The 18,848-nt window shown below is 35.0% G+C and overlaps 1 protein-coding gene across 8 annotated transcripts in view; it reads right to left on the reverse strand.

The window, feature by feature from the left end:
* Positions 1–622: 622 nt before the first annotated feature.
* IQCB1 (IQ motif containing B1) overlaps positions 623–18,848 on the reverse strand; it is a 63,997-nt gene continuing 45,771 nt past the window's right edge. For all 8 annotated transcript variants that reach the window (XM_049628262.1, XM_049628259.1, XM_049628257.1 and 5 more), the window contains 3 exons: positions 13,465–13,596; positions 3,343–3,499; positions 623–2,266 (listed from right to left, as the gene is read on the reverse strand). In XM_049628262.1, the coding sequence (XP_049484219.1) occupies positions 2,037–2,266; positions 3,343–3,499; positions 13,465–13,596 (519 nt within the window). In that variant the 3' untranslated portion in view covers positions 623–2,036. The remainder of the gene's footprint in view (positions 2,267–3,342; positions 3,500–13,464; positions 13,597–18,848) is intronic.

Raw genomic sequence — 18,848 nt, forward strand, 5'->3', positions numbered from 1 at the left:
TCTTCTCCTGTGATTGGAGGTAGGGCTTTCTCGGGGTTCCTATCCTATTCCTTGGCAGTCATTAGCTTTGGCAGGCAGTTTTCTAGCTGCCTCCCCCCCCCCCCCCAGCATTAGGAGACATCTGCCTTGTATTATGTAGGATTTCTGGGGCTAAGATGATTTCCTCTCTCAGGAGAGGGATTTTGTTTCTGTCCCTCCCTCAGCAATACTGTATCTGTACCAGTATCTGGAGCTAGTGTTTCCTATCCTGCCTCCAGAGACAGTTTTTATTTCTATTGCTTTCTTACATGTAGTAGGATTTTCTCTGAGCCTTGCTACCCCTGCTCTAGCAGCCTAAAGCTTTTAAGAAAAGGGTTTGGGAAAGCAGGCAGGGATTTGGGCATGGCACTCAGCAGCAGCCTATCACATGTTTGCCTGCATCACAAAAGGCATCTCTTCAGGCCTGCTGCCCTGCTCCCAACCTTGCCTGTTTTTAGATGGAAGGTCTAAATTCTCCCGTCTGAGGCTCCTAGATATTCTAAACTGACATGCTACCCCATACTTGGTCTTCAAGAATTTGTAAAAATTTTAGTTTTCTTCTTATCCAGCTACCTTTGTCTCCTGTGCTCTGCTAAAGATGAAATAGCTCATTTCACAGATATTGAGTCACATCTCTATTTACTTGGTTGTCTTGAGGCCTCAACTATCAGATAGGCTCAAGAAAAATTATTTTTGTAGATTATCTTGCATTTTTAACAGGGGAGCAACATTTTCACCTAGCTTTCTACATTCTAAGTGAAATCAGAACTTTCAACTGATTATTACAGATTAATTATGTACATTTCTTTCCCAATTATGAATAAAAATTACATTAGGATAGTGACTAGAATTTTACTAAACTTAATGTTGGAGGAACGGACATTATACTATTTGGTCTTCCTATCCAGAAATAATGGTATTTTCACTCATTTATACAAAAAGTATCATACAGGTTCCTTATGATATTGAGTCCATGATTTGTTAAATGTTTTTAATTTAAATTCTATATTGTTACAAACACAAACAGAAGTAGCTTCTGGTACTAAAACACAATCAAAGATAAATAGGAAAATTAGAAAGTATCAGGTTGCAACCAAATAACTCTATAGGTACCTAGGATCATAACACAAAGTAAGTATTATATTTAGCTGAGATTTATAGGAGATAAGACAAAGGGAAACAGTAAGTTATAGAATTCTCACAGTTTAACAGAACAAATGCATTTATCTGAAGGAATTTTTTTTGTGCTGAATCCTAGGATTAAAAATTTTTTAACGTTTACTTCTTTTTGAGACTGACAGAGCGTGAGTGGCGGAGGGGCAGAGAGAGAGGGAGACACAGAATATGAAGCAGACTCCAGGCTCTGAGTTGTCAGCACAGAGCCTGACATGGGGCTCAAACTCACAAGCCATGAGATCATGACCTGAGCCCAAGTCAGATGCTCAACCGACTGAGCTACCCAGGCACACTTCTTAGGATTTTTTTAAAATGCAGTTCTTTTAGAAATAACAAGATAGAAAATGAGTTCAAGCACTGTTTGGTAGAAAATAGTGCAGTGCCCTTCAAATGACCATTTCTTTTCCTCATCTTAATAAATTAGGCCAAGAACATACTTTTTATATTCGTAGAAACACATGCATTCTAAACAATAAATGTGAAAAGTTGAAGTAATCCTGACAAGTTTTTGAGAATTGTTGAAAATATTTATTTAGAAAACATCTTTAGTAGGAAAACAGCAAAAACAAAAGAACTACCACATTTCATCTAAGCAATAGAATGCCATGCTGAGGTTAGTTCCACAATAAAAGCCATCCTAATTTGTGTGTGGCGTGGGTAATGTGGAAAAAAAAAAAAGAGAACTGAGATAGAGGTAGAAGGTAACTCCTTGCTTACTGCCTGAAAATCTTATCTGGAGAGGAATTTCGGGAAATGAGTTAGGATAGCTCTAGTCTACTAGTATGCCAGAGGCAGAACCAATACAATCTCCTGAAATAAGTGTCATTTCTTTGGGTAGCTCCCTAAGGGGGTTTGCTTCCACCAATGAATAAAGTTCCTAATTCTACACTGAGCTCATCCTTTGGGACATCAATCTCATCTCCTTCTTCTTCCCCAAGATTCTTCCACCAGGGTGCCTGTAAATGCTTCAGAGCGGTAAGATGGGCCTGCTTGGCCTTGGCTGCCACAGGCCTGGATCTACTTAGGAAGAGCTCAGGTTCCTTCCCTTCTGTTTCCTTCAGACTTGGTGCCTCTGTAGTAAACAGAAAATAAACAGGTGAGTAGAAGAGTTATGTATCAAACAAGTAGAAATTTGGAAACTATAGAGTTGGAACTCTGCTATAGTAGGCAAGGGATAGGGTTCCAATTCTGAATCTATTATCATTGCTAGCTATAGATGGCATATGACTATTCATAAGTTGAAGCTGTGGCTGGCAGCAACTACCCACCCCCCATACTGTGTAAAAGAAAAGAATTTAAAAAGATGTAGGTTTTTTTAGATGGTTTAAAGAACATGAATTTTTAAAATATAGCAGAACCTCATCCTATATACGGGAGGCTCAGTTCCAGCCACCTATCTATTGAAAAATACAAAATTCACAAGTAATGGCACTAAACAGAAGACCCTGGTCCTTTCTGCTCCGTACACACTAAAAGTGTTTCATAGGTGGACTGAAATGTAGGATGAGATCTCTCCCTAAATGTATCTATGGTTGTAAGAAGCAGATGAATTAACTTTTGTGAAAACACTTCATTAAAAATTGTAAAATGCGGGCCCCTGGGTGTCTCAGTCGGTTAAGTGTCTGACTTTGGCTCAGGTCAGGATCTAGCAGTTCATGAGTTCGAGCCCCGCGTCAGGTTCTGTGATGACAGCTCAGAGCCTGGAGACTGCTTTGGATTCTGTGTCTCCCTCTCTCTCTGCCCCTCCCCTGCTCACACTCTGTCTCTCTCTCAAAAATAAACGTTAAAAAAAATTATAAAATGGCACTGTAACTACTGTCATCTACTTCTGAAATATTATCAAAAGCTTTTGAGACTACATAATGAAATTTGGCTAGTAGGGCTTAGCATCTTTATAATTAATAACTTTTGTCTAAGTTGATATCTATGAATGATAGCAAGGCTTAGAGAAATAGCCAAAAAGGAGGTTATGAGATCTGCATTATTTGAAAAGATCATGTGCTGGCATGTTCTGGATCTAGAAATTTCTGAGGACAAGAAATAGGCTAATAAACCATTAAATGGTATTTTCCTTCTGAAGATTTTCAATGTCACAAAATCTTGCATAGGTTGTTCATTTTTAGGATACCAAAATAAACAAGCACATACTCATTAATTGTTCAATGTTGGTGTTGATCTGAGCCATCAGAGCCTCCCTGTGCTGCTGGGCTCTCTCTTCTAGGACCCTGCCCATAAGGTAGTGTTGCAGTTGTTCTTGAGCTTGGGAATGGAGCTCTCTGCTAGTCACATCTGACATCTGAGAGCTCTGGGAAAAAAGAAGCGAAAAAATTATCACAGGAGACATATGTTTCACCCAACCACTTAGCAGAGGTTCCAGAATGCTTAGCTATCTCAGCCTATCAAATGAATCTCATGATTGATTTCTACCTTGTACTCTTGTTCAAGCATTAAGTAGGTTTTTAAAAGCAGCTTTATGAAAATTCAGAGGATAGTTTCTTTCTGGTATATTCCCATACCTCACTTCCTCACATACTGTAGAATTTTGGGAGAAGAGGAAAGATTAAGAGCCCTTAGTGAAAACTACAAATGGTTAGGTAAAGATACTGGCCTGGAAGAGGAATAACAAGCCCAACCCCTGTTCCAGATCCCACCTGACAGGCTTTTCATCTCACTCCCACTCCCAAACTTATCTAAACCATAATGTTATAACTGCTTCTGGTTTCACAAAACAAGGGGAAAAAAATCAGCTAAAGGACCATATTCCTTTGGCTACACAGCTACTTTAAAGAGAACTTAATTAGTTTGGACAAGAATAAGAAAATCTTAACTCTGAAGCTGATAAAGCTTCTGACACCACAGCTTGCTCAAATATTCCAGTTCCTGGATCTGGGATACAGTCCCACTCCGTCTAACACTTTACTTTTCAGCCACAGAATCTTAAACAGGAGCATGAGAGTATGGCTAAAGTAATACTTGTTTTTTAAATGAGAGCATGCATCAACATCATACAAAATGCATTAAAAGAGAGAGAGAGAGAGATCAAAGACCTAAATATAAGAGAGAAAACTATAAAACTCTCAGAATAAAAGGGGAAAATCATGACATTAGGTTTGGCCATTTCTGGAATATGACACTGAAGACACAGACACAACAAAAGACAGACAAGTTGAACCTCCATCAAAATTAAAAATTTCTGGGGGCGCCTGGGTGGCTCAGTCAGTTAAGCGTCCGACTTCGGCTCAGGTCACGATCTCGCGGTCCGCGAGTTCGAGCCCCGCGTCAGGCTCTGGGCTGATGGCTCGGAGCCTGGAGCTTGCTTCCGATTCTGTGTGTCCCTCTCTCTCTGCCCCTCCCCCATTCATGCTGTGTCTCTCTCTGTCTCAAAAATAAATAAACGTTAAAAAAAAAAATTAAACAAAAAAAAAATTAAAAATTTCTGTGCATCAAAGGATGCTATGAACAGAGCTGAGAGACAGAATATGAAATTTGTGTTTAATGGGTATAATTTCAGTTTTGCAAAATGAAAAACATTTTGAAGGTGAATGGTGGTGATAGTTGCACAACAATGTAAATGTATTTAATCCCACTGAGCTGTACACTTAAAAATGATTAAAATGGTAATTTTAGGTTTGGTATTTTTATGTTCTATATATTTTACAATTAAAAGAAATAAATTAAAAAATAGAACTATGAGGACACACCAAACCTACTGATTCAGAATTACTTGCTGTGTATGTGTGGCTTGGGTATGTTATTTTATAAAGGGATTACTCTGATTAACACTGCTAAAGCAATATAGTCTTCTTTATAGACCTTAGGAACCAATGATCTATTTGTTGGGAAAAAGGTTTTCTTTTCTTTTCTTTTGCATTTAGGTTAATTTTTTTTTAAAACATACAGCTTTATTGAGGTAAAAGTGACATACAATCGACTACAATTATCAAAAGTGTACAATTTGGTAAGGTTTAAAAAATTTTTTTTTAAGTTTATTTATTTATTTTGAGAGACAGAAACAGCACAAATGGGAGAGGGGAAGAGAGAAGGAGAGAGAGAATCCCAAGCAGGCTCTGTGCTACGAGCGCAGAGCCAATGCGGGGCTCAAACCCACAACACCATGAGACTATGACCTGAGCTGAAACCAAGAGTTGGATGCTCAACAGGCTGAGCCACCCAAGTGCCCCAAATTTGGTAAGCTTTGACCTATGTATACATCTGTGAAAAACATTACCACAGTCAGGATAATGAACATCCATCACCACCAGAAGTGTCATTGCCTTTTTGTAATCCTTCATTCCATACTCTCCCATCCCCAAGTAACCACTGACTTAACTTTGTTACTCTAGAGATTACATTTTTAAAGTTTATATAAATGGGGTAATTCAATGTATATTGTCTGGCTTCTTTCACATAGCATAATTATTTTGAGATTCATCTATGTTGCTGTGTGTATCTATAATTCATTCCTTTATACTGTGGACTGGTATTCCATTGTATGGATATAGAGCAACTTGTTTATCTATCTGTTGATGGATCCTTGGGTTATTTCTAGTTTTGGGCTATGTGCATTCATTTACAAATGCTTGTATGGATATATTTCCTTTCCACTTGGATAAATACTTAAGAGTGGGATCACTGAATCATATGATGGATATACGTTTAACTTTTTAAGAAACTGCCAAACTGTTTCCAAAGGGTTTGCACTATTTTGCATTCCCATCAGCAGTGTATGAGAGAGCTACAGTTCCTCCACATGCTTGCCAACCTTTGACATAGTCAACTTTTAAAAATCTAGACATTTTAACAGTTGTATAAAGATCTTATTATGGTTTAAATTTGTATTTCCTTTATTGACTGATGTCAATATTTCATGTATTTGCCACAATTTCTTTGGGTGAAGTGTCTGTTCAAATCTTTTGCCTGTTTAAAAAAATTGCTTTGCTTTGCTTTGTTTTCTTATTGTTGAGTTTACACTCTGGATACAAGTCCTTTACCAGATACATACTTGGCAAAGATATTTTCCCAATATTTGCTTTTTTAAAAAAAATTCTATTATGGTGTCTTTCGAAGAACAGAAGTTAAAAATTTTGATGAAAACCAATTTATCAATTTTTCTTTTGTAGATTATGCTATTGTTGTTGTATTTAAGAAATTACTGCCCAACCAAAAGTATGGCTTTTCTCTAATGTTTTCTTCTAGAAGTTTTATATAATTTTAGATTTTGCATTTAAGTCTATGATCCATTTTAAGTTTTATATATGATACAGTATATGGATCCAAGTTCATGTTTTTTTACATATGGATATCCAATTGTTCCAGTTTCTCTACACATTAACTGTGCACCTCTGTCAGTAATCAGGTGGCCATATATGTGGGCTTATTTTTGGATTTGATTTTGGTTCCACTGATTTATTTTTTTAAAATCTTTATATCAGTACCACAGTTTTGGCTACTACAGCTCTATAGTTCATGAAATCAGGTAGTGTTAAACCTCCAACTTTGTTCTTTTTTGTAGTTATTTTAGCTTTTCTAGGTCCTTTGCATTTCCATATGAATTTTAGAATCAGCTTGTCAATTTCTACAAAAAAAAAAGCCTGCTGGGATTTTGATTGTACTGAATGACATTCTGTCTTGTTCCTGATTTCAGGAAAGAAGCATCCAGTCTTTCATCATTGTCAGCTGTAGATATTCTTCATCAGATAGAGGAAGTTTCTTTCTATTCCTACTTTGCAGAAATTTTTTTTTGCATGTATTTATGTGATGACAATTGTTTTTCCTGGTCTGTTAATATGGTGAATTACTTTAATTGATTTTCAAAGGTTAAATTAACCCCGAATCCCTGAGATAATCCCAGGATGTATTAACCTTTCAATAGATTGTTGAATTCAACTTCTTATCATTTTGTTTAGAATTTTTTCATGTATGCATGAAAAATATTGTTCTGAAGTTCTTTGCTTGTAATGTCTCTGGTTATGGTGTCAGAGTAATGCTGGTCTTATAAAATGAGCTGAGATTGCCTCCCCTTCAGTTTGGTAGAAGATTTTATATAGAATTTGCACTATTTCCTCCTTAAATTCACCAGTAAAACCAATCTTTCCCTCAAGTTTTTCCTGAGGAAAGTTTTTAACTACAATTTGTTACCTATATATATAGATACAGGGGCTATTCATTTTATCTCTTTCTTCTTGGGTAAGCTTCGTAATTCTTATCTTTAAAGGAATTTATTTCATGAGATTAATCAAATTTATTGACATATGAAGTTGTTCATAATATTCCCTTATTATCCTTTAATATCTGTAGTATCTACAACGAAGTCACCTTTTCTTATCCCTGACAGTGGTAATCTGTATCTCCTCTTTTTCCTGACTAGTCTGCCTACAAGTTTATCAATTTTATTGATCCTCTCAAATAACTGGCTTTTTATTAAATTTTTTCTATTGTCTTTGTTTTCTATTTTATTGATTTCTCTCAAATGTTTATTATTTCCTTTTTTCTATTTACTTTGGGTTTAACTTGTCCTTTTACTAGTTACTTAATATGTAAGGTGAGGTCTTTGATTTGAACCTTCTTTTAATATAGATGGTCAGCAATATAAATTTCCCTCCAAATACTGGTTTAGAATCCGCAACTTTTATTTATTTATTTATTTATTTATTTATTTAGTTAGTTAGTTAGTTAGTTTCAATTTAAATTCAAGCTAGTTAACATACAGAGTAGTCCTAGTCAGAAGTAGAACCCAGTGATTCATCTCTTACATATAACACCCAGTGCTCATCCCAAAAAGTTCCCTCCTTAATGCTCATCACCCATTTAACTCATCCCTCCACCCACCTGCCCTCCAGCAGCCCTCAGTTTGTTCTCTGTATTTAAGAGTCTCTTATGGTTTGCCTCCCTGTTTTTTATCTTATTTTTCCTTCCCTTCTCCTATGATCATCTGGTGAGTTTCTCAAATTCCATGTATAAGTGAAATCATATTATCTCTGTCTTTCTCTGACTTATTTCACATAGCATAATGCCCTCTAGTTTTACCCACATTGTTGCAAATGGCAAGATTTCATTCTTTTTCATCACTGAGTAGTATTCCATTGTGTGTATGTGTGTATATCTCTATATATATACACACACATTTTCCTTATCCATTCATCAGCAAGTTCTGAAATATGCTTCCATTCAGTTTGAAATATTTTTTAATTTCCCTTTTTACTTCTTCTTTGATCCTTTGGTTATTCAGACATGTGTTGTTTAGTTTCCAAATATTTGGGGATGATATATCTAGAGATCTTTCTGTTCTTAAATTTCAAACAATTTCATTGTGGTCAGAGAACATACTTTGTATGACTTCAGTCTTTTTCAATTTACTGACTTGTTTTATGCCACTGAACATGGTCTATCTTGGTAAATATTCTGTGTGTACAGGAGAAAAATGTGTATTCTGCTGTCATTCCATGGAGGGTTCTAAAAATGTCAACCATATACTCTGGTTTCTCTTCAGATCGTATAAATCTTTCGCCTTTTAAAAATGTCAACCAGATCAAGTTGTCTGATAGTGTCATTCAAGTCTACTATATTCTTGTTGCTTTTTTGTCTATTTATCCTGTAAGTTGTTTAGAAATGGGTATTGAAATCTCTATATTGTGGCTTTCTCTACTTTTCATCATAGTTCTATCAGTTTTTGATTCATGTATTTTATTGTGGCTAAATGTATATATATAATTTATCATGTTAACCACTTTTTAAGTGTATAGTTCAGTGACATTAAATACATTCACATTGTTGTGCAACCATCACCAGGGTCCATCTCTAGAACTTCTTCATCTTTCCAAACTGAAATTCCGTACCATTTAAACACTACCTCCCCATTCTCCCACCCCCCACTCCTGAACACCACCATTCATTCTATTTCCCATCTCTATTCTAGGTACTTCATTTAAGTAGAATCATACAACATTCGTTCTTTTCTGTTTGGCTTATTTCACTTAGCATAATGCCTCAAAGTTCATCTATGTTGTCTCCATATAGTTTCAAGTTCTGTTATTAGGTGCATAAACATTTAGATTCTTATGTCCTTTTGATTAATTGACCCTTTTATTATTATGAAATTGCCTTCTTTACTTCTGGTAATAATCTAGTAATAGTGCTCTGACATCTACTTTGATATTTATATAGTCATTCTAGATTTCTTTCACTAGTGTTTGCACATTTTGTTCTTTTTATTTTTTCATACTTAAAGTGTGTTTCTTGTAGTTAACATATAATCAAGTCATACTTGTTCATTTAATCTGACAATCTCTGCTTATTAATTGGGGGTATTCATACCATTTAAATTTATTATAATTATTGATATGGTTATGTTTGAGTCTATCATTTTATTATTTTTCATTTTCCCATTACTTTCTTTTATTTTTCCTCTTTTTCTGCTTTCTTTTTGATTAATCGACTATAATTGTTTCATCTCCTTTATAGGCTTATTAGCTATAACTCTTTTGTTCTTTAACTTTATTGGTAGCTTTAGGATTCAGAGTATACATCTTTAATTATCAATCCACTCACTTCACATATAGTATAAAAACTTTTCAATAGTATACATCTATTTCTCTCCTGGTTTTTATACTATTGTTGCAAAGCATTATATTTTTACATATGTTACAAACACCATTAAACATTGCTATTACTTTTGTTTCAAATAATCAACTGCCTATTTTTGAAAATGAAGTTCAACTGAAACACAACTACAAGTATTTGTTTATATATTATCTAAGACTACTTTAATCTACAGCTGCAGAGATGCATAATGATGATAAAGGGTATATGGTCTACAAAACTGGAAATATTTAATCTGTAGTATGTATTACAGAACATTTGATGACATTTTGGTTTAAAAAAAAATCAATTATGGGGTGCCTGGGTGGCTCAGTCGGTTGAGCATCCCACTTCTCACAGTTTGTGGGTTCGAACCCCGCATTAGGTTCTGTGCTGACAGCTCAGAGCCTGCAGCCTGTTTCAGATTCTGTGTCTCCCTCTCTCTCTGCCCCTCCCTCACTCATGCTCTGTCTCTCTGTCTCTCAAAAATAAATAAACATTAAAATTTTTTTTAAATCAATTATATTTTATAAATATTTAAATGATGAGTTAAAAGTCATATATTTACCCATGTAGTTACCATTTCCAGTGCTTCTTAATTTCTTTATGTAGAGTTGGACTTCTTGTGGTACCATTTTTAAGAGAAATCGTAAATCCTTTACAACTTGAAGGCTGTAACATTTCTGGTAGTGTGAGTATGCTGGTGACAAAGTACTTTATCACTTGTATGTCTGAAAAAGTTATTTTGTCTTTGTTTTTAAAATAATTTTTCATAGTAAAGAATTCTACATTGACAGCTTTTTTTTTTTCAATTACTTTAAAGTTATCTTCTTACTTGCATTGTTCCTGCTGAGAAATATGCCCTCTGTTTTCATATGTTTTTGTTTTCTGTTTTTAAGATTTTTACTTTATTACTGATTGGAGGAATCCCATTATAATATGCCTTGGCATAGGTTTTGTTGTTTTTTTTTCCCCATGTGCCTGTGCCTTCATTGGACTTGGGGGTAAATTTATAATTTGAAAAGTTTTTGGCCATTATGTTTTCTATCTTTCTTTCCTATCTTCTTCAGAAACTCCCAATTATTCATTTAATAGGCCACATGAAGACTCACAGCTCACTAATGTTCTTTTCAATTAAAAATTTTTTTTTCTTTTTTGACTCATTTTGCATAGTATATACTACTATGCCTTCAACTGTATTAATCTTATTCATCCATGTCTCATCTGCTATTAATGATCTAGTGCATTTTTCATATCACACATTGAAATTTTTACCTCTAGAAGTTTGATTTGGGTATATTTTATATCTTCCACATCTCCACTTAAAATTTGAACATATGGAATACAGTTATAATAATAACTTTTAATGTCCTTCTCTGCTAATTCTAACATCTGTGTAATCTCTAGAGTGGTTTAAATGTCCTCCTCATTATGGGTCATGTTTTCCTGCCTCTATATATGCTTATTAATCTTTGAATGCAAGACATTGTAACTTTTACCTTGTTGAGTGCTAGTTATTTTGGTATTTCTAAAAATCTTGAGGCTTTTTCTGAGATGTGGTTAAATTACATAAAATTTTTTTGGTATTTTTGGCTCTTGCTTTTATGATTTGTTGGCAGAATGCATCAGTATATACTATTTACTTTCTACTACTAAGACAAGACCTTCCTTCTTACCGATGCCCTGTGGATTAAGTTTTTCTAGTCTATTTGATGGGAACATGCACTATGGACCTGTGTTGAGTACCAGGCACTGTTCTCTTTTATCTTTTAAGATGACTGTTTCCTTGGCCTTGGGTAGTTTCCTTATATACATGTACTAATCAGAATTCTGAAATATACTCAAGGGAACATTCTCCAGATATCTGGGGTTCTCTTTGTATCTCCTTTTACTCTGGTACTCTGTCCTATGAAATCTAGCTACCTTGTTCTCCTCAGACTCTCAGTTTCATCTCCTCAGCATGGGATTCCAAGAGCTCCTCCTTTGTTCCTCCTCCTTATGCTGTGACCTAGAAACTTTCTCAGGGTAATAAGCTAGGGTCATCATATGGCTCACTCTGGTCCCTCTCAAGAATTACTAATTTTTATTGTTTGATGTCCATGGTCTTGGAAACTATTGTTTCATGTATTTCATCATGTATTTCATCTCTACCCCCACCCCCCGCTCGGTTGTTTCAGACAGGAAGTAAATCCAGTCCCTTTTACCCCATCTTCCCTCTCAGGAATTACTAACCTTCACTGTCTGATGCCCACTGGCTTGAAAACCATTGTTTCACGTATTTTATCTCCCCCCCGCCCCAGTTGTTTCGGGCAGTAAGTAAATTCTGTCCCTGTTCCTAAATCTTGGATAGAAGCAGAAGTCAGAACTTCTTTCTATTGTCTACCTCTATGTGGTAACCACAGAGGGCCTGAAATACAAGGGCAGGCTTGTCATCTTTTTTTTCACAGGCCTACATTAGTTTGTGAATTCTTAAATTCAGATTAGTAGGCAGGAAAAGTAGGAGTCCTTACTTATGCCTCCTCAACTGAGCCTTGCTGTCGAATTCTGCTTTTACCAATGTTCTGTTCCAGTGGTAATCTATCAGATACATGCTCAGCTATAACATGTTAGTCCTCTAATTTCTATTTATAATGGTCTTTCTGTTTTTTTAGATTTTGTTTCTTTTTGTTTTCTTTTGCATAAGGCTCTTTAGTTTTGGGAGTTCTGGAAGAATGAAAGGGTAAATGATAGGACTACCTAACATTATTCTTAACCTCTAACATTAGTCACCCAGAACCTTCAGATTTTAGAAAGAGGGAGAAAGTGTGTGTATGTGGGGAGGAGGGGGTAGAGAGGAGGGAGAAACAGAACCCAGAGACAAACGATGGAAGCACAAGAAAACGGATGTGAAAAGTACATAAGTGGTACCTTCATGAGTGGTTATTAGTTTGAGTGAGGGCAATAAGCATTCTGATTGGCTGAAATGTATAATCTCCCAACTTTCCTCATAAAATTAGTGAAGTGTGGAAGTATGGGAGAAACATCAAGAAAAGAGAAAGTGAGTGTGATTGGCAGAAGTATAGGTCATTAAAATTAATGACAGGGTGGTGAATCACTCTAAAAGCAGAAAGGAAAATGATCTTCAAAAACATAGGAGTATAAGGTCAAGAACTCAGAAGGGAGAAGCAAATAGCACCTGATATGTAGTACTGTGGTTACAGAAAGTAAAAGATATGGACATTTCTATTGGGAGAAAGGTGTTAGCAGTATTACAGTAATAAAATCATAAGAGGCAAACAGCCAACTGTTTTATAATATTGGCTCCTGGAGTTTCATTAATAGCAGATGTCATTTTCCACATGTATGTGTTACGTGTTTGGGTATATATGTTAACAACGAATATTTACTGACTGGAAGCTATATATACTCTTTGTGGAAGCTTCAACATAGTTTTATGCACTATTGCAAAAAAAAAAGCAATGACCATGTTTTGCTGATACACTATGCAAGATGACTGAATTGAAGCAGTCTCCTTCCTTATTGACTATACGATGGCACATGTAATTATAAGACTCCTTAACTCTATGGTAAAGCCACTGTATTACCTTTTACCAATAAAAAATGCACAAACACATATAATACACTACTTTGTTGGTGAATATCATGCACTGGCAAAAAGTAACACTGATTATCAACGCACAGAAGCCTGCATACCGGATGTCTTTGGAGATAGTCATCCACTTGTTGCTTCAGTTTAACTCTGCGTGCATCAGTGAGGTCTTGAAGTCCTTGCCAAGGAGCAAACAGTTTCTTTTTCTTACGACACTTTGCTAGGAATTTAAGAGTCTGGGGCAAAAAAAGAGTTGTAATTTTTCATTCCTAACTAATAGAACTATTTTCTTCTACAACATACGGCAGCAAACATATTACAAGTTATTAACTCTGAGTGTGTATGAGGAGAGGGATGGGATTGTGATGGGAGTGAGGGAGGACAATGATTTTTTAATGATATTTTCTTGGAGTGTTTTAATATTTTACAAGGATATATTCATGTATTATTTGTATACAAAGCAACAAAGAGGAAAAAATAGGACATGAGTTCTCATCTCAATTCTAGTCCCTTATAAACTGTATGATTTGAGACATCGTATAGTAAGCAATCAGGAGGAAAAAACTGGAAGTAAGCTCTTGTCTCAATACTTGTCCCTTATAAACTGTGTATGATTTGGGGCAAGTCACTTGATCTCTACAGAAAGGGCTCTAGGTCTATAGAAAAGAAACCCCAATTCTACTTAGACTACAAGAATGTGAGGATCAAAGGGATAGTATGTATGAAAAAGCTTGGTAAATGAGGAAATACTATAAAATTATAAAGTATGGGGCTACTGACAAAAATACTTTCTTAATTTTCTTTCTCATGTCCTTCAGAAAGAATTCCTAGTAAAACAAGAAGTCTTAAAACAGGCAAGATTTGGAAACAAATTTGAAATTATTCTGGCCAATTTTTTTCACTCTTCTCCCCTCCTTGTAGTTTTTATTTCATCAAAGTTACATATTCACATTGGCTTAAGGAAAAGGTTGGCAAATTATGGCCCACAGACCAAAGCCAGCCTGCCGTGTCTTTTTGTATGGCTTAAAAGTTAAAAATGGTTTGTACTTTTATATGTTTAAAAAGAATATACTGACTTGTGAAAATTATATGAAATTCAAAATTCATTGTCTACAAATAACATATTATTGATGTTTCATGCTTGCTTATATATTGTTTTCAGCTTCCTTTGTACTATAACTATAGAGCTGAACAGTTGCAAGACTGCATGGCTCACAAAGTATAAAATATTTTACTATTCAGTGCTTTCCAGGAAAAAAAAAATCATTGATATAATTCTACTGTTTAATGTGACAGTTTTATAAGAATTATTATTAAAAAAAACAACTACAGCTCTCTGCCCCCGCCCTCAAAGACAACTTTAACTCTTCCAGCTTCTTCTTTTGATGTTTATCTTCATCTAGTTTTCTGCAATTTTTCAAGTATGGGTATTATCTATCGACCTTCTTCTATAGCAGATAAGGATTTAGCTTAGCTCTCTTTCATTGCTTGGCCTCCCACATATTTTCCACATCCCCAAACATCCAATATTATTGTAAATTTAGTTAAATCAATGTGCAGTGCTTACATAATTATAACTACAAAAAGGTCATTCAATTTTGAGCCATATAGCATATGATTACTTTTCCTTTCTTGCACATTTTTTATCTTCTGTAGAATAAATAAGTGTGTTGTTTTCCAATGATTACTTTTCTATGTACTTATCCCTGATCATGCATCTAAACTCTGTCCTAATGCTTACTTAATACATTAAAATATATCAGGCATTCTATCAAATTTGTTTTCTGGGATATACATTTTCCGGAGCTTTCTGACCTGCTCAAAACTGGATTGACTGTTCTCTATGCCTGATGCATGTCATCCTGAGATCTCCATTCACCATCATCTTAGCGACTCCTTTTCATCTTTCCTTTGCACATTACTATATTCCACATTGTCTTTTTTCTTGTTTTAGAGACTTTGTGATACGTGAAAATTCTTTAGTTTACCCTTATCTTTAACTGATGGTGCGGATGATGTAGAATTCTAGTAGGAAATCCTTTTCCCTCCAAAATGTAACAGCCTTACTCCAATATATTTTAGCTTCCAATGTTGCTACTGAGAAGGATGTGTGTCCCCAGCGTAGTTCACAGTAATGTAAAATAAATGTGGGTGTATTTCTGTCCTTGTTTTAGACATTTAGTTAGCCCTTTTAATCTAAAACTAATGACACTGAGTTCTGGAAAATATTGAATTATTTGATTTCCTCTCCTCAGGTTTTTTTCTGTTCTTTGTTTCAAATGTTTGAATATTTGACTTCCTGGACTGGTTTTCTTTTCTTTTTGCCCTGCTCTCTGGATTTCCTAATTTTTCCCCCTAGTCCTTTTATTATGTCTTTCATTTTTTCTTCTGCCAATTTTTCTTCTATTTGTTCCCCTTTATATAGCATCCTGGTTTTGTTTCATGCATTATCTTCTCTTAGCTCTGAGGAATTACCAGATTTTTAAAAAGTCTTCTTATTCCTGCAATGTCTCTATTTCCACCAAGTAGTATTATTGTTTGTTTTGGCTTCAGCTTTCCTCAGATATTCAGTGACACTTTGAGCTGATATTTAAGAGTGAAAACTAAGAAGTTGTTAGAAATTCTGGGCTGGTGGGTAGGCCTTATCTACTGTGTATTTTAATATAAAACTACTGAACTGGGCTGTTTCTTTGTGGAGTACCCCATCGTGAGCATACTTGTAACTCTTCTCAGATTTCCCGAAAAAATATTCTCAATCTACTGTTTGCAAGAGATAAGCCTGGCTGATGGCACACAGGGACCTGGGGGGGTGGTGAACAGAGATGGAAGTATTCTCACTCACTATATAAAATTTCCCTAATATCTCTGTTTTTAGTATGTTACTGGAGCCTTCAACTGTGCTTGCATCCTCCTGTTAAGAGACCCTCTCCCTTGTATTGTTCCCTTTACTTGATTCTTCTTCCTTGCTTCTCCTTCTCTCTCTCTTCTACCTCCTGCTATTAGCTGGGAACATCAGAGTAAAGGTACCAGAACAGAGGAATTTCTGTCCCTAGATCAAAAAAGCCCGCCTTAACCTTTTATTTCTTCATTCTTTGCCACTTGAGGACTCTCTGAAATTGTTATTTATCTTCCAGTTTTTATTTATTTTCTCAACTGCTAAGGGTTTCTCTAAGTGTTTTTGTGGTCAGTGTGTGATGGATTTGTATAATAGTGCAAAGTACTTTTCTGCTATAATTAAGTAGCAAGCACTACTATCATTCTGGCTCTAGAGACCAGACACCATCAACCATCACCTTTCTTCTAAGTTTCTTAAGAGATGAGAAAGCAAGAGAAGAAAATCATGGAGCTATTAAAAGGGAAAATGCAGCTAACTCTTCAAACTTAATTTCAACACTATACCACTACAAAGAACTCCCACTTATTATCTGGGTTAAAAATGTGTAATTTGAAATTAGCAAGTTTACATAGGGTTTTTTCAATTTCTAATTACATGAGAAACAATGCCTCTCCTTTTGCAAAAAAATAAGGAAGGGAGAAAGGCAAAACATAGTTCTGGCCTTTTCCTGCCAAAAACACTAAAAAGCAGTTCCTCCCAAAGGACAAGTTCAAGGAAATGATATTCCTACTACTTTCAGTGAAACTAATTAATTATTCCTTTTTTTTCTTACTAAGATCAATAGTAGTGCTAATAAAAATATAATGGAAGTCACATATGTAATTTTAAACTTTCTAGTAGCCATATAAAAAAAGTAAAAGGAACAGTCAAAATTAATATTTTGCAAATACTGAGCTATATAAACATACTATATATAACTCAATATATGTAAAAGATATTGGCACTTCAACATATATTCAATATAAAAATTATTAATGAAGTATTCTACACTCTCATAATAAGTCTTCAAAATGTGGTATTTTACACTTATGACACATTCCAATTTTGACTAGCTGCATGTCAAGTACTCAGTACTCACATGTAGTTAGTGGGTACTGTATTGGACATAGTCTATACACAGGTCTTTAGTACGTCTTAAAAAAGGATGCTTTGAAATGTAGTAAAATGTGTTGTTTACTGACCACTGATTGCCTTATCCTAATTTTCTCTACTACTTTCATTTCCCTCTCTGTACTTCATAATTTGTTTCTCTTTTCCCTCTTTGAAAGGAATTCTCTTCCTACCTCTCCAATTTTTGGCTAGCTTTGCTTTGACTTCACCATTATTTCTAGTAGTGAGCTGCAAAGAATAAAACATGACCTTGACCCATCCCTTTTTGTCTTACAATGGAGACCTGTATTCCTTCTTTTGGGTGGGGGAGACATGAGGCAGATATGACTAATCTTTTTCCTTTTATGCCAAAAAAAAATTGTGAAAGCCAAAATGACTTTGCCTTCATAGCTGTCAGATATCCTCCTCTATAATGACCTCTGTGCTGCTTTCTTTAAGGAACGGTGGACAAACTGAGGTATCTCATTTTAGAGTACAGGATCCTTTTATAAAATATTGGCCTTATCTAAATTGTCAAAGTAGTAATTCAATTTCATAAGGTCCTAGTTGATTCTCTGACAGAAAAGAATTTAAAAAGGAGGAAGCCATGAGATAAAAAGTACTAGAAAGCACCCAAGGGTTCCTCCCCTAAAAGAAGTATCTCCAACATGGATATCCATAGGTTCTTAGATGGCCTTATGTAGCAGAGGGTAAAAAGCAGGTGTGAGTGTTGTTTGGTGATGGTATAGGATTGTTTGTTGCAGACAGAGCCTGACATCACCCAAAAAGTCTGAGGAAGAAGGGGGCAACAGAAATCTACCTACTTCTCTTTCCTTACTTACTTACTTTTTCCTATTTTTTTAGTACTTACTCTTTCCTATTTTTTATAAGAGTGGTTTTTAATTATCTTTGTAAGAAGTTAATCATGGAGAATTAACAAAGAGACTATTCAAAATTTATCACTGTAAAAAACTGAAATTAACCTAAAATTCAACAATAAAGTATCATAAAGATAACTGCTATAGACACGAAATGCTATAGACCTGAAAGTTAACAGGTATAAGCAAATAACAGATGTTAGGAAAATTGGTCACTGAATGAAATAAATAGCCTGTTTGCTATACTTTTCCAAGGCAATAAAATATTACTATGCTCCAGATAAATCTCAGGAAAATTATCATTTAAGAACACCATTCTATAATTCAAGAATTACAGTGATCCAATTATATCTAATATATTATCTGTACATTAAAAAAAAATAAAATATGATGTGCTGAACTGGTACAGGCTTTGCACTTTACAAAATACTTTCCCAAAAATCAGGTCATCTGACTCACATAACAATTAAGTGAAAAAGGTACGGTAAACATCCATTCATATACCAAGCACATGCTGAAGGCTGACAACAATAAATAAGAGTTCCTTACCCTTCAGGAAGTCACAGGCCAAGAAAGAAAAAAAAAAAAAAACGAACAAATAACACTGCAGTATGATAAATGATGT

The sequence above is a fragment of the Panthera uncia genome, chromosome C2 (assembly GCF_023721935.1).
Source record: "Panthera uncia isolate 11264 chromosome C2, Puncia_PCG_1.0, whole genome shotgun sequence".
In the NCBI taxonomy this organism is placed as follows: Eukaryota; Metazoa; Chordata; class Mammalia; order Carnivora; family Felidae; genus Panthera; species Panthera uncia.